Source organism: Artemia franciscana, chromosome 14 (assembly GCF_032884065.1).
Source record: "Artemia franciscana chromosome 14, ASM3288406v1, whole genome shotgun sequence".
Lineage (NCBI taxonomy): Eukaryota > Metazoa > Arthropoda > Branchiopoda > Anostraca > Artemiidae > Artemia > Artemia franciscana.
This window is the reverse complement of record NC_088876.1, coordinates 6,515,173-6,532,435: the sequence shown is the minus strand read 5'-3', so window position 1 is coordinate 6,532,435 and position 17,263 is coordinate 6,515,173. Positions and strand designations below refer to the sequence as shown.

The window sequence follows — 17,263 nt, the reverse complement described above, 5'->3', positions numbered from 1 at the left end:
TACATAACAACCTAATTTGCCCCCGGGGCATAACTTAATACACTTGCCTCCGGGCTCTGGGGGTTGTGTCAACACTGGAGTGTCTTTTTTATCTGATGTTTGAACTATTTTTAGCAAAATGGCTATCTCGAAATTTTTATTTGATGGGTTTGTGGAACAAAGGGCGTGGAGTGAGGACTAGTTGCCCGTACGATCTCTTTTGACCCTTAAAGTGTGAACTAGTTTTAATTTCCAATCAAATGATCCCCCTCTGAAGTTTATACGAACACTCCTTCCATAAGAACCATATATGCCCCCATGGCATAACTTACAAGGCGTGCCCCTGGGCCGTCGGGAGGGGGCTGTGTCAAGCGTAGAAATGTTGTCTTATTTTTGAACTATTCTTAACAAAACAGCTATCTCAAAATTTTATTGGATGCATTTGGCGGAGGGGGGGGGAAGTTTTATCGGATGCTTTTGGGAGGGAAGGTGTGGGGGGCTAGTTGCCCTCCAAAGACTTTTGACTCTTAAAAAGGGCATTACAATTTCCGATTTCCAATTGAATGAGCCCCCTCTGAAGATTATACGACCCCCCCCCCTTCCACATGAAGTGCCTCTGGGAAAAAAGGATAAAACATTGAAGCCTTATGGCCTCTACTATTGGCAACGCTATAGCGTTGCCTCTGATATGCTGCGTCTTATAACTGGTCCAGGGTATGACCCCCACCCCTCACCAATAGTGTTGTTTTTAACTCGATTTAAACGGGATAGTTTTTCTTATTTGAAACAATTTTAAACGATAGTTCTCTCCAATACGGTCATCAACCCCAAAAAGTTATAAAACTGTAAATAAGATTATTACCTCTCTTAAATGCTTTTGCCTTTAATTTGGGCTGAAGGTGCAAGAACTGCCTTTACAAAATGGCGCAATTGCCATATTTGTGTACATTTTATTTAAATAAGATATTCTCTTTAATCTAACCTAAACTATTTCATGATAAACTATCAAACCATTATTTTTTATATTATTTTGGGTGGACCCATAAAACTTAGTCGAAGCTTAGGCTGCAAAAGTACATTTCCTCCAAACCCAAACAGCTGCTTAACTATTGTAGCCTCCTGGGTGTGGTAATTTGAGATAGAGTTTGTCGATCGTTTTTTCCCTGTGTAGAGAAACCTTCCTTGGTGGTTTCAAGGTGTCCACCAATGTTCTTCCTCATTCCAAGAACCCCACTCGTTAGTTTCAGAAACATTGGAGGGGAGAGTCCACCACTTGCTCTCCGTCATTGGTAAATGACACTTGATCTCCAGGTAATAGCAAGAGAACTTGTTCCTCCATCCTCAGGTTGCTCCTCAATGGATATTTTTTGCGCCACCTTCGAGGCTTCATATATTCAGGGGGATTGATCGCCCACTTATGACTTTTGCGGACATTATTAGCTGGGATATATGCAGTCCCGACAGGTATACCTCCAGGTTTTTTGCCTCGTAGTTACACCAGGACGCTATACACCTAGACGGCCAGTGGCTGGATGGTGAATGAAATTAACAGTAACAAGCCTTTATTTTTGCCTATTTTATTCAGGGAGAAGGTATTCACCGCTACCCCGACTTTGAGACAATTTGAGTTCTGGATTCAAACAAGAATCCTGCCGTTAAATAGGCTCTGAGAAAAACACCAGAAATGTGCGATGTACGAAAAAAAAATTAGTGAAAACGAAAGACAAAAAGCAAGGCAGATATTAAGGCAAAGAGCCATCTTCAGCCACTGAGCCATCCTTCACAAAGGCAAAGAGGCCTCCACTGAACCATCTTTAGTGTTAAATAAAATAATTATACTATAAAAGAAAAAGTTAACTCTCTGAGATAACTTGAAGGAAAGTTAAAACATGACTGTTTTTGAAAAGTTTAACTCTTATAGTTTTCGTTAAGGCTATTTTGATTTCATTAAGGTTACTTCCATAAGTTAGTTTTATATTTTTTACAAATAAAAGTTCAGATGGGGATAAGGACTTGTCTCCATCTGAACTTTTATTTGTTCGTCATAGAAAGGCAGCGTGGTCTTGGAAAAAATACCCTATGCTTATGTATTTTACTTAGTAGCATATGAATAGTACCGGGAGCCCGGTGGCTTCGGTGGCGGACCCCGTCAAGGCTGTGCGGCATGCTTGTATATATGGATTCTAATTTCGGTTGTCGTCTAAGAGCAGAGAATGTGATCCACTTCTTGATGTCATGGCGTCACCAAAGGTTCGATGCAACCACCATGGAAAAATACAAATTATTCCTTAAAGCTGTGACTCATTTAGATCGTTTTGTGGCCACAGATTTCAATATGCCAGTTTTAAGAAAAAAACTATGTAGCCGATTTTGAGGCCGGGCCCTGGCAGTCGGAGTGCGGCAGGCTTGTATATAAACTATATGTCGATTTTCGCTATCCCTTGTCTTCTAAAAGCAGATAATGTGAACTTCTTCTTGATGTCATGGCGTCAGCTTAGATTTGATGAAACCATACCTTAGACGTTAGTTCCTCCAGAGCCATCGGTGGTGTATAGGGTGTCGACAAAGCCACTCCATTCGTCCCGCATTGATGCTGCAGCGATGACGTCTTCCGATTCAGATAGTAGTGAGGTACCAGCCGTCCTCAAATCTCGGTCATATGTTCGTCTCAATGTATTTTTGGGGCGGCCTCGCTTTCTTCTACCGTCTGCCTTTCATCCATAGGTTGTTCGAGGAAGGCTCCTCTCTTCCATACGAGGAATGTGTCCCAGGTTTTTTCACCGTCTTCTTTTCAGCAACTCAATGACTGGAGGTTGACCTGTTTTTCTGCGTATTTCTGCGTTTGTAATTTTTTGTTGCCACTTTGTATTCAATATTCTTCCGAGGCTCATATTTTGAAATGCGAAGAGTCGAAGCTTCAGTCGCATTGAATACCTCTTACTTCTCCAGATAGGCTTCTATTGAAGGCACCTGTAACTTGTCCAATTCTACGTTTAACCTCGGTCAAAATTTCTTCATAACAGTCAATCCAGCTACCCAGGTAATTGAACTCCTGGACTTGTTCTAGATCCTTAAATTTGATGCAACCACCCTGAGAAAAATACTAAAACGTATAATTCTAACAAAAAGATGTTTTAAACCAATATACAGTTGCTTGTTTAAAGGAAGTATATATATATTCAATATGATTTTGTTAATGTCTTAGTTTTGCTCGAGTCGTGATCCAACAAAATAGTGCACATCTCTTAAATATTAGTTGTGCTGGAGCCGTACTATAGTGACGTCTGTCGATAAAAGCCAGAATTATACATAATGTGTCCTTTACTTGGTTTTAACGTCGCACTTGTACTACATTAAACAAAAAAAAACAAGTTGTTTTTTAAATGAAAGTAAGGAGCAACATTAAAACTTAAAACGAACAGAAATTACTCCGTATATGAAAAGGGCTTTTCCTCCTCAACGCCCCACTCTTTACGCTAAATTTTCTTACTGTATAAAAAGTAGAGTTAAGAGAAAGAGTCAAACTTTAGCGTAAAGAGCGGGGCGTTGAGGAGGAAAAGCCCTTTTCATATACGGAGTAATTTCTGTTCGTTTTAAGTTTTAATGTTGCTCCTTACTTTCAATTAAAAAAAAACTTGTTTTTTTAATTTAATTTCTGGACGTTTTTGAATTAATGCGTGTTTTGATCTTGGCTCTCCGGACATAAATAATTAAAACGAAATTTGCATATTAATTAATTGCAATTAATCGGAAGACTTTGAGAAAAAAGGAGCGAGGGAGGAGGCCTAGTTGCCCTCCAATTTTTTGATTACTTAAAAAGGCAACTAGAACTTTTAATTTTTTACAAACGTTTAATTGGTAAAAAATATACGTAACTTACGAATTAACTTACGTAACGAACTTCTATATTCGTGTGTTTTTATTGCGTATATGAGGGTGTTCAACCCCCGTCGATACCTCGCTCTTTACACTCAAGCTTAAATTTTGTCCCAATTCCTTAAGAATGACCTCTGAATCACAAAGGCCGTAGAATAAATAGTTGAAATTACTAAAAATACTTTAGCGTAAAGAGTGATAACGAGGAGGTAAACCCCTCATATGCGTAATAAATTTTATTCTTTTTAAGTTTTAATGCTGCTCCTTACTTTCAGTAGAAAAAACTTTTCATATTTATTTTTTCATTGTTTTCTCAAATAATGCTAGAAAATCCTGCGCCCCTTTTATTGAAATTATCTTCCCCCATGAGAAGTTCCTCCATGGAAATATCCTCCCACGTAACCCCCCCCCCCTCAACTCTCCCCCCTAAACCAAAAAAATCCCCCTGAAAATGTCTGTACACTTCCCAGTAACCATTACTATATGTAAACACAGGTCAAAGTTTGTAACTTGCAGCCCCTCCCACGGGGACTGCGGGGGAGTAAGTCGTCCCTAAAGACATAGTTATTAGGTTTTTCGACTATGGTGAATAAAATGGCTCTCTCAGATTTGATCCGGTGACTTTTGGGAAAAAATGAGCGTGGAAGGGGGCCTAGGTGCCCTCCAATTTTTTGGTTACTTAAAAAGGGCACTAGAACTTCTAATTTCCGTTAAAATGAGCCCTCTCGCAACATTCTAGGACCAATTAGTCGATACGATCACCCCTGGGAAAAAAAAAACAAAAAACAAATAAACACGCATCCGTGATCTATCTTCAGGCAAAAAATGCGAAATTCCACATTTTTGTAGATAGGAGCTTGAAACTTCTACAATAAGGTTCTCTGACACACTGAATCTGATGGTGTGATTTTCGTTAAGATTGTATTACTTTTAGAGGGTGTTTCTCCCTATTTTCTAAAATGAGGCAAATTTTCTCAGGCTCGTAACTTTTGATGGGTTTAACTGGTCTTGATGAAACTTATATATTTAAAATCAGCATTAAAATGCGATTCTTTTTAATGTAACTATTGGTTTCAAAATTCCATTTTTTAGAGTTTCGGTTACTATTGAGCCTGGTCGCTCCTTACTACAGTTAGTTACCACGAACTGTTTGATAAATGGAAATTAAAAGGATAACAAATTGGCTTGAAAAGCACTAATTTGTCTTCCAACTACTGCTTACTAATTCTTGGTCTTCATATCTTTTACCGGGTTCATCTTCCAGAATGGAAATTTATGGTTCCAAGTTTTCTAATTTAAAAAAAAAACTACGCCTTGAATCTTCGCTCTGATTGGTCGAATCACAAATTTTATGCTGAAAAGTTTACATTATTCAACTTAAAATTACGAATAGAATACACAATTGGCGCTGTAATTGCGTGTAGTTTTGTCTTTATTGACAAATCTGACTGGAATGTGACCTGGCGCTCAAAATATGTGATTGATGAACTTTTCTATAGTCTGTTTATGGACATGTTAAGAGCTATTTTTTTTTTTATTTAAATTGTATTTGGAGCTTGCCCTGTAAAGAGGTACGATTGAACTTGTTGTCTGAAAAAATTGGTTCTAACTGCTGCTGAAGACAACCAGAAAACACTATGTCATTAACTAGATTTTAAGTAATTAATATATATATATATATATATATATATATATATATATATATATATATATATATATATATATATATATATATATATATGTCATGGTTGTTATTTTTTCTTTATTTGTAGCGTAGTTTTTTTGTTCTTTTTGTTATTTTAACATATTTTTTCTTTCTATAAATGCAACTGGTAGTATATTGACTATAAACATTTATTAAATATAATTTTTAGCATAGTTTTAATTGCTGATTAGGTAATTATATTTTTTAAAAAAGCTAAGTTTTATTTTAATTTAACATATTCTCTTTTCATTTTTTAGTATCTCATTTTTTATTTTAAGGTTTTACGTTTAATTTTTTAGTTTTATGGTATTTTCATTTCATTCTACTTAGATTTGGCAGCCGGGGGTTGTAAGGTTGTATTTGCCATTTTCAAAACTTACCTCTTTGTTGCAGGGTGGAATGATTTTATTGACAGCTGCATTGAAAAATCCGAGAGAGTTCAAAGGGATTGTATTGATGGGCCCACTGATTCATATTAACCCATATCTTGGACACCCAATTTGTATATCGATTTTCAAATTTGCAAGCTACTATTTCCCACATTTCACAGTAAGTATAACGTAAATATGTACGTATGAGGTAATGACATAAATTTGTATGACATAAATTTGCAAGCTACTATTTCCCACATTTCGCAGTAAGTATATGCTTATAAGTATGACATAAGTGTGATTTCATGAATAATAAAGAGTGTACTTGAACTCTTAATTTTCTTTTGAATGAGCTCTACACTGATATACTAAGCCCATTGGTTCGATGCAATCACCTTTGGGAAAAAAACAAACAATTCAGTAAGCATCCTATACAATGCCTCTTGAAAAAATGTAACATTTCGAATTTTGTAAATAGAAGGTTGAAATCTCTGTATACTATCATGGTTGGGCCAGGATTGTATATATACAATATTGTATATATACGGCCAGGATTGTAATGCGTGGCTGGGGGCAAGTCTTCCAACGCTTCTCGTGTTTTTCCCCAGATTCCTCCAGGTACTTATTTGGAGCTGGGTCGACACCGGCTGAGCCTACAGAGTCACACCATTGACCGACGTTCGAGACCAAATAACCATCGATACCAGGAATTGAACCCCCTGTTCTCAGGATTTCTATTCCAGAGCGCTAACCACTCAGCCAGGCACAACTTGATAGTACATTTTCAATCACCTGTTTTGGTGTGTTTCCCCCTTTTCTATCTTGCTGATTTTTTTCTCACATTTCTTTCTTTTAAGGTTGATCTTGGTTAATATCAGAAACTCCATAGGTGCACATGGAGGTCTATATTATTAGAAATTGAAATCCTAATTTCTTGTGTTTTCTTGAAAATATATGGCTTTGATAGTATTCCCCCAACTATCTCAAACAATTAGATTTCCTTTTACTGACCTTGGTACGTTAAAGTACGGAAATTGTAAAGTAATAACCCATGTATTTTAAAACTAAGCCAAATAAGTCTATGTTGGTTCTCTGAAAATGCTATGTATTAAGTTTGACCATTGATGTAAAACAGTTGTTCTGTTTGAATGACATCCATCATTCATGCATTAGATTTCTATTTCTGGCTTCTGGTTTCTATTTCAATGCTCTAGAGAGCATTACGAGTCTTTCTTACGACTCACTTTATCGCATTCGTTAGAGAATGCATTCATTAGAGAGCTTTTACGAGTCTTTTTTTTCAAAGCTCTTTTTACTCACTTCATCGCATTCGTTTCTGGTTTTATTTCATCCATCATTCATGCACCAGGTTTCTATTTCTGACTTCTGGTTTCTATTTCAATGCTCTAGAGAGCATTACGAGTCTTTTTTTTCAAAGCTCTTTTTACTCACTTCATCGCATTCGTTTCTGGTTTTATTTCATCCATCATTCATGCACCAGGTTTCTATTTCTGACTTCTGGTTTCTATTTCAATGCTCTAGAGAGCATTACGAGTCTTTTTACTCACTTCATCGCATTCGTTTCTGGTTTTATTTCATCCATCATTCATGCACCAGGTTTCTTTTTCTGACTTCTGGTTTCTATTTCAATGCTCTAGAGAAAATACTACTGTCCTCGATACAAAAAATGTCATTAAGCATACTATAGAATGGACTTGCTCAAATTAACTTGAATTATAACTAGCTTTCTTCATTGTAACATTTTTTTTTCCTTAGGATTAAATTTCATTTGTGGAAAATACTTTATGAATGAATCAGACGGTTCGTAAAAACAAATTATATAAATACGCTTTTTCGAAAAATTTCCCTTGAAAACTATTAAAACGATGACACTAAAATCCAATTTTGATATTTCATAATTGTATCAGCTTCGGTATTACGGGTTTTAGTTTTTCCCCTAAGGTTTTTAGAAGTCTGGGTTAATAAATTAGGCTCAGTTTTCTAGCTAGTCTATGGAATTGTCCAGAGAGTATGGGTATTTTATAAGAGTGGAAATTGGCGGTAGTGCCGGCAAAAAGACTATCAGTGCTGTCTAACGTTTGGGGACTCTTGGTATTTTTTCAAGTTTTGTAATCGTTTTTCTGTCAGAAACTGAGACCAGGCATGTATTACTACACCAATTTTACCAACTACACAAATTAAATTCATTATTTTTACTGTTATACTAAAAGAAATGCCAAGTGTGGCCAATCGCAAAATGGCATTTAGGTTTTTTGCCGACTCTTCCTCCCATATATATAATTATATGAAATATCTGTGATATTTCGCATAATTAAATATCAAAAATATAATATAAGTAATCATGATATTCTAAGATATTTGATATTTGTTTCCTCCGCAAAAAAAAATTAAAGGCATTCTGTTTTTCAGGATGATTTTTATTCTTTAAGTATTTTTATACGAGCATCAAAATTAGATGAAAAAATGGAAGTTGAAAAAGCAGTCTTTGAATTAGAATTAAATAAAAAAAAGTTTTTTTTAACTGAAAGTAAGGAGCGACATTAAAACTTAAAACGAACAGAAATTACTTCGTATATGAAAGGGGCTGCTTCCTCATCAACGCCCCGCTCTTTACGCTAAAGTTTGACTCTTTCTCTCAACTCTTCTTTTTAAAACAGTAAAAACTTTTGATGAAAACTGATTCTTTTGATGTAGCTATTGTTATCAAAATTCCATTTTTTAGAGTTTTGGTTACTATTGAGCCGGGTCGCTCCTTACTACAGTTTGTTACCACGAACTGTTTGATCAAGTTGCCATCAAGCCATTGGCCAATTGGAGAAAAAGCCAAGACAGATAGTCTTGAGTGAGAGGCAAAGCTTCCATAAGTCTTTTCAGGATTGTATAAAAATGATGTCATTTTCACTGGTGGATAAATTGATGTAGATAAATATGTAAATTGATAGATATATAGATAGATAGATATATAGATAGATAGATATAGAGCAACTGCGAGTAAAAGGTGACCCTTGTCAATAGAAACGAAATTCCTAAAAAACCGAGTTTGGATTAATATATGTTCACCAAAAAAAATAGTTCACCAAAAGTAATATCTAATTCGAATTGAAATATGTGGAATGTATTACTTTTAAATTTGCTTGTTAAAAATTACCTTGCATATAAATTTGCCTAATTATAGGGATAATCTTGTCTACCCACTATTTGTAGATTGTTTAAACAAGTATGAAAAAAGTAAAGCATAATTTTTATTGAAAATAGAGATGGCACCTCAGTAAATTTCTCAATTTCCACAGAAATATTGCTATGCAAAAGATGAACTCTAATGTGAAGAGTGCTGATCCGGGTGATTCACCTTACATTTAGGTCGTACCCATAATATTTCATTTAAAAATATGAAGTATCGTTTTTTGTCGACAAAGTAGAAAGGAAAAATTCATAAGATTTCTATCAAAATGAACTGATCAATTTGCGCTGTAATATGCGATCTATTCGCGCAAGCCAAAAGTGTAATCTGCCACCCTAGCGAAGGAAGGGCCATTGACGATCTCGCCCTAGAGAAAATTAAGAACCATCAAAGCGCCCTTTTGTGAGGCAAAAAAATGAAGTGGGCTATATCGTGAAGTGTATATGCATGTACATACATAATCATACACAGATTTAAGATAAATATTTAAGTTCTAAAAATAGAAGTTCGAAAAAAAATGAGTTGAATGACAATAATAAAGGTTGAAATCTACGCGTAAATTTATAGCAACTCACTGAAGCAAATCTGGTTGATTAAAGTTATGTTCTTTTCTCACTGGTGAGCTTTCAGATCTGGTTCACCTCCGTGGACACTCTCTGTTTGAATATACGTAGTGGTAAATATACAGTGGGGGGGGGAAGAGAGCAAGGAGATTTTTTGGAAAAAATATTCGAAATTGCGGCATTTTTTTTTACCAAAATCGTATGTTTTCATAATTCTATGCCGTGTGGCCAAACCTTGGATCTCGGGAGGCTATAGATTTTTTCATTATTAGGTTGGTAAGTTGGATTTGACCTGGATTACTAGAGACGAAGTTATGCGACAAAAGCTTCTCGATGATCCTCTTCGTTGGACTGGGGGTGTCAAGATCCGATGGGGTATTGCAACTCACAGTGCTTTAAAGGTATTTGATTTCTGTTAATATTTGAGCATTTTAGTTTGAAATTATATAGCCAAAAGATCTAGTTTTTGATTTTGAACCAAATTAAGTTGGAACCAGAATAAATAAAAGCAATGGGTGAACAGGGAGTTTAAGTCACTGAGAATTCTAGTGTTCCAAGATGAACTTGTGAAAAATTCTCACGATTTTCCCTGTATAATATCCCTAAAAAGTATCCATTGATACTACCAAGGCTGTCTTTGGGTGACCCTGTCGGTAGTCCAATTGACTGTAAACTTTGTTTCGGTATAATAAAAAAATAGACATTATCTCAAATTTCTGGATTTTGTTAGCGACTTTTCAAGAAGAACCAGAAAGTGATGAAATTCTCTTCAAAGTTGATAAAAAAAAAAAATCAATTAGACGCTAAACATAGTGTCTTTATTCGACAATTAAAGTTTAAGTAATTTAGTTTTGGTACTGCATGATAATCAAAGAAACACTTGATAGTTAAACATGTTGTCAAGAATTCCACATTCTGTCGGTCCACTAACCTGGTGAACTTTCAAATCAAAAGACTAGTTAGCGTCCTGTTTTTCTTAAATCAATATGAAAAAGTCTAACACTTTTGTTGTAAGTGAGTTGGAAAGTTAATAAGTTTTCTCTTATTGATCTCTTTTTGGTTTTATTTACTTAATTAGTTTATTTATTTATTCTCAAAGTCAGGACTGTTGCTTATTAGTATGTTTCTCAAGGTCCCGTAACGGTTCGAGGTTGTAGCGTGAAAAAGTAGTGTGCATTGTCCCCTGTTATGTTTAATTACTGTATGAACTGTTTTAGAAAGACTTTTTGACGAGAATTTGAATAGCGAGACCTTAATCGTGAATCCCAAACCTTTTTGGTAAATATTAAATATAAGGTAATTTAGGGTAAATATTTCGCTATCATCGGTGGCAGCGTTCAAGATGAAGGGCTATCAAACTTTGATGACAATTTTTGGACCAGACGTTTGTCGATAATTTTGGAAGTATGTTTGATGAAATTTGAACCACACATCAGCTAAGAAGTTCTACACGCGGTATTAGTACTGCCATCACCGTATCTGGCTAAACAGTGTGGGATTTGTTGAAAAAAGTAAACAGGGCCTTGAAGCCACTTCGTGTGCTTCTACGTTTAAGTCTTCTGTCAGTTAACGTTGCGATGACGAATTTTGTTGTATAATGTAAAGTTGGAAGTCATGCAGAAGATAAAAACGGGTTTTTAAATGGCAAGGGTTCGTCGCTGGTAAATGACGCACGTTGCTTAGTTTTATCCTAAATTGCAGTCTTCTTGGAAGTACTGCAGTCACCTAGCTTTAGCAAACGTTCTAAAAGGTCTGGGGGTCAATCTGATATTAAAGAATGTTTTACAGCTATTGGTCCCTCTAACATTATACTATGTTATAGTAAGCCATTACTTTGCTTAGGGTTGTGTTTTGTGGTCGAGTAATTCTTGTGTAAATTGGAAGACTACAAAACCTACTGACTAAAGCCGTTAAGAAGTTTTGTTGAAGGAGTTAATGGTACAATATCTTGTTTCAAGTGTTTACAAGAGCTTGATATAAGACAATTTCGTGATTACCAATCTGTTATTTTTGCAAAGTAATATTGGAATAAATGCATGTCCTTCAGCTTTTAGTCACATCTTTCGTGTTAATGGTGCCCTTCGACATTTGGAACTAGGAATGGTCATGACTTCGTAGTCAAATGTCGAGACACAGTACGTGATGGCTTCACTGTCCATTATTTAGCTCGAGGAATTTGAAATAATTTCCCCTATGACATTAGAGGTGGGGTGGGGGTGTATCAGAGCCCATTGGTTTATTAAAAATGTATTAAAAAGGCATTTTTCGAGTGATGAAATATAGTTATTTATTTAGATTTGTTGTAAAGTAATTTTTTATTCTTGTTTTTTCTTTTCTTTTTAATTAATAAGGTATAATGAGAGAGGGAATTTTGATTTTTTCTTTGAAAGACTGATTAATCGATTGAGAATCAAAATATTGCAACTGTCTTTTATCATGCAAGTTGGTAAGGTAAGTTGCCTTACCTTAGCGGTTGTTCTAAATTATTTGTATTTTGTGGGAGTTTGTAAAAAAAGATTTTGTCAATCTGCCAAGTTTTGATGAAATTATTAATGGTCTCTGTACCATCTAGTCTGACCTGACATTGTCCGTGTACTACTGACCTATGCTCAAAGAAACAGCGCATTACTCTCCAGTACAGTTTGTGAAGATTAGCACGGCCAAAATTAAAGTCATGGACTTTTTACATTTTTAGAGCACCATTCTGTACTCTACAAAAATAACTACGAAAAGCTTATAACTTCTCATCGGTAATTCGACCGCGCCTTGTAGAATAGAAATACCGAAGTTGAGGCAGCTCTTAATTGCCACCATTTGCGGAGCTAACAGAGTTCTGACAAAAATGTCTGTTGACCAAGTGGCTGTTAAGTCTGTCCCCTTCTATAAGGTGAAGACTTACCATTGTTCTTGATCATCATCTGTTCCCCATGACTCTTTCCAGTCTGTTAGTGAGAGGTTTGATGCAGTGTCGATGGCTATTTTCTACAGGTACTTAATTTCACCTCCTTCACTGGAGCTTGCTCATATTGTGCCAAACTGTCCAATCAACTAGATAGACACAAAGAAACGCTGTTTGTTCCAACACCTTGAGGATGGCAAGCCAAGAACCACTTTACATAAATAATATATTATTTATATTATACCACTTTACATAAATAACATATTATTTATATTATACCACTTTACATAAATAATATATTATTTATATTATACCACTTTACATAAATAATATATTATTTATATTATACCACTTTACATAAATAATATATTTATATACAGTGCCAAATCTGGAAGGATCATTCTGAAGAGGTTATCCCCGAAAGTTCTCTGTTGACTCTTTCAAAAGAATATTTAATAGTCATCTAAAACCACCATAAAAGAATAGCAGCAAATCAGATATTTACCTGTCACCGTCAATCTTGGAAAAAAATTATTGTCAATGGAAAATCCTGAAGATACAATACTCCGATAGAATTCCATACGTTGGTGTATTGCACTATAGCTACAGTATTGTCCCCAATATGACCAGGTGCTTTAACAAAGTATTGGTGAGTAAATGTCAAAACCAACCATGAGTTCTTTGGTGAACATGAACCAACCATGAGTTCTTTGGTGAACATGGTGAAACCATGAGTTCTTTGAGTTCTTTGGTGAACATGAACCAACCAAAAACCAACCATGAGTTCTTTGGTGAACATGAACCAACCATGAGTTCTTTGGTGAACATGGTGAAACCATGAGTTCTTTGAGTTCTTTGGTGAACATGAACCAACCATGAGTTCTTTGGTGAACATGAACCAACCAAAAACCAACCATGAGTTCTTTGGTGAACATCAGAAGTTTGGGAAGATTGTAAGGCTGTTTGCTCCAATTAAGTGTAGAGCTGGTACTAGATCGTGATAGGTGGGAGTTAATCATGCGGAGTCTTTTGGAGTCTGGGTAAGGCCTTGGTGCGCGGTTCTCCAACGAGAACAAGTCCCCAAAATATTGGCATATCAGTTCTGATATGCCAGAATCAATTTGGATCTAGTGAATTTGGAGCTTGTATTATTTGGAGGTGACTGATGCTTTTCAAAATATCAAAAGTGGACCTTAACATCTGTTTATGTTCGTCTGAGTTTTCTAAGGATTTTAGCAATGCTGTTTATTTCTGGAGATTGTGTATCTCGTCTAAATAATCTGGACTTTGTATACGGAAAATTGGGGAAAGTCCAGCCATAGATTATCTCCCTCGGAAGTATATAAAGTAGATGCATAACTATTTTTTAACATTTTGTTCAAACTTTACAAAGTTTTGTTCAAAGATTGGGATTTGTCGCAAGTTAATCTTGAGATATTGTAAAAAAATATCTCTGGAAGTGGGCTAAGCTATTTATTTGTGTGTGTTTTTTTTTTTTATTTTCCTGATTTATTTTAGCTTTTCATTAGTCTCTTTACTTTATTTATTGTAATCTTGACTTTCAGTCAAGATTTATTTATTTTTTCTTTTCAGTATATCAATGAAAACTTGCAAAATATGGAGGTACCATTTATGATCATTCATGGGGAATTGGACAAACTCTGTGAAGTCAAAGGATCCGAGAAGCTTTTTGAGATAGCACCTGTGAAGGACAAGGAAATAAAAGTATGTTGAAGCGAAAATTTGGTGTTATATCCTGATTTTTATGGGTTTTTCCAAGTCTTTTTTCACGATTTGCCAATCAGCTAAGTAGTGGCCAGCCATGCCAAGTAGATTGATAGTCGCTAAGTATCCGCTTGCCATGCCAAGTAGATTGATTGTAGCTAAGTAGCCAAGTAGTAAGTAGATATCAGTGACTAAGTAGCTAAGCAGTGGCTTGCCATGCCAAGTAGATGGATTGTAGCTAAGTAGTAAGTAGATATCAGTGACTAAGTAGACAAGTAGTAAGTAGATCTCAGTGACAAAGTAGCTAAGTTCTGGCTTGCCATGCCAAGTAGATTGATTGTAGCTAAGTAGCCAAGTAGTAAGTAGATATCAGTGACTGTTTCATGCAGTAAAAAAAAAAGTATTTGTCTATAACCTAAGTAGTGGCTTGCCATGCCAAGTAAATTGACCGTAGCTACATAACCAAGTAGTAAGTAGATATCAGTGATTAAGTAGCTAAGTAGTGGCTTGCCAGGCCAAGTAGATAGATTGTATCTAAGTAGCCAAGTAGTAAGTAGATATCAGTGACTGTTTCATGGATTTAAAAAAAAATGGAATTGTCTATTAGCTAACCAGTGGCTTACCATGCCAAGTAGATTGATTGTATCTAAGTGGACAAGTAGTAAGTAGATATCAGCGACTAAATAGCTAAGTAGTGGCTTGCCATGCAAGTAGATATTAGTGATTTATTCGATTTAATTGCAATTTAGTTTTTAATTCCGTTAAATCCCTATTTAATGTAATCCCTTAAGAAAAATATGGCTTATACATGACAGAAGGATTTTCTTTTTATAACATTTTCATCAAACTTTCAAATGCCAAGAATAGTAAAAATGAAATGCGATTCTTTGTATCATTCTGTATATTATGTGATTTTTTATGGAAACTTACACAACCATATACATCTTAGAAATCAGGAAAGACGGGTAATTTATTTTTTAATGAAATAACCTTCACTTACAGTTCGGCAGTTTTAACTCTCAGCGGTTGCCAAGTCTAAAAATAAGGAGTGTGTTAAAAATCAGCAGAAAATAAGCGGAAAAATATATAATCCTGCATCTCTAGTAAGTAAAACAAAATCTGCCGACACAACCTGTTGGGCTTGACATTTTAACTGCGAAGGTAAGACGACTTGTAGCGTTTTTTCTTCCCAGTTTTATCCCACTTGCTTTCAAAATTGAAAGCAATCAATATTAACTAGTAAACATTCCTACCATGCTAGAAAAAAATGACTATCCCAAATTTTGATTTGACTTTGGGAGAAAAAAGCACGTGGGATTTTTCAGAATAATATTGATAAATTATTGTTTCACGACTGCAACAATGGATGTAGACTCCAAGCACTTAGTCGTTTCTAACTTTCCTGATTCCTGTAGCAAAAGACAAACACTGCTAGTAATTGGCAGCAAACTGGTCAAAAAACAAGGGGCTGAATGAGTAAAATTATGTTAAACATGTAGCCGTAACTTATTGTTAGTAAATAGGAATCTAAAGAAAAATGAGTATATCTTTGAACAGTTAAAAATCTAAGCTGTGCATCAATATGGCTATTTTAAAAACTATTCTAGGTTAAAAACTTTAAATTATTAGCTAATGGAATTACTTTCAAGAACATTTTTTGGAAAGACCTTTTGCTATGAAATTTCGGTGATATATCAGTGAAGGTAAATGAAGACGGGCATGGGAAACATGCTTGTGTTGAAGCTGATTAGCATCCAAGGTTGTTCGAACAGAAAGAGTGTGTGAAAGCAAAGGAAGCCCCCCCCCCCATTGCTCTTCCTGGCTGAAGGCTCACGAAATGGAGGGTCAGGGCACCGCCGGTTCGGATCTTAAGGGTCTAGTGCCGTCATACTTACTTTTTTACTTTTACTTAAGGTTGTGTGAGCTCAGCAGTAGAAATGAACTGTGATCTTGAGCGATAATATTGACACGCATTAAACGTTCATCTTCCGAAACTTCGATGAAATGCCGTTAAATATTCATCAGCCTCTCAGTTTGTGCGAGATCAGGAAGGAAGCTGATTAGCTTCTCGTAGCATTTGAGCTCAGCAGTGGTCATGAGCTGTGATGTTGAGCATTGGATTGAGATGCAAAAAATGAAGTTAGCACAGGATATATGTTCTTAAGTTCCGGTGATACATCGGTGAATGTATATAGAGACGGCAATGGGGAAAACGCCAGAGGAGGAAGTTGATTTGTACCTTAGGATGTGCGAACTCAGCAGTGGTATATAGCTGTGATATCGAGCAGTACTATTGAGATGCAAAAACTGAAGTTAGCACAACATTATATCCTAAAATTTCGTATAGATGAACGAAGATGCAAATAGGCATGGAGAATATGCTAGGTCATAAAGCTTATTAGCCTCTAAGAAGCTCTAAATGGGTACCTGGAGAAATCTGGGGAAGGTAAACAGGAAGGGTGTGCGAAAGCACAGGATGGCTGGCCCCCAACCTCCCATTGCACTTCCTGGCTGAAGGGCCAAGAAACGGAGATCAGCACCGCCGGTACGGACTGTAAAGTCTAATGCCGTATCCTTTACCTTTTTTTTATTAGCCTCTCAGATGATGGCTTTTTTCCATTTTTAGGTACATTTTTCAAAAGGAAGAGGCTATTCCACCTCAGCAGTCATGTTGAGCCTGGACATTTTCGCTGTAATTGAAAAATACATTTCTGAGAATATGCTTGGAATATCAAAACGAATATTTAAAAAAATAGTTTTTGGCTGTGTAAAAAATAGTTTTGGCTGTTTACGGACTTTGTCTGTCTAGGTTAAGTAAGCTTTAATTTAAAAAAAAAATACTCAGTTAAAGATAATGCTATCATTGTGGATTGTTTCGAAGGAGAGGAAGGCGTGGTATTTGGCTCAACAGTTTCAAGCATCCTTGGTATGAATCGTTACTGT

At 35.8% G+C, this 17,263-nt stretch overlaps 1 protein-coding gene across 1 annotated transcript in view; it reads left to right on the top strand.

The window, feature by feature from the left end:
• The window catches only part of LOC136035243 (monoglyceride lipase-like), a 40,815-nt gene that overhangs the window by 21,275 nt on the left and 2,277 nt on the right, over positions 1-17,263 (top strand). The window contains exons 5-7 of the mRNA XM_065716903.1: positions 5,954-6,109; positions 9,969-10,097; positions 14,189-14,320. Of these exons, the coding sequence (XP_065572975.1) occupies positions 5,954-6,109; positions 9,969-10,097; positions 14,189-14,320 (417 nt within the window). The remainder of the gene's footprint in view (positions 1-5,953; positions 6,110-9,968; positions 10,098-14,188; positions 14,321-17,263) is intronic.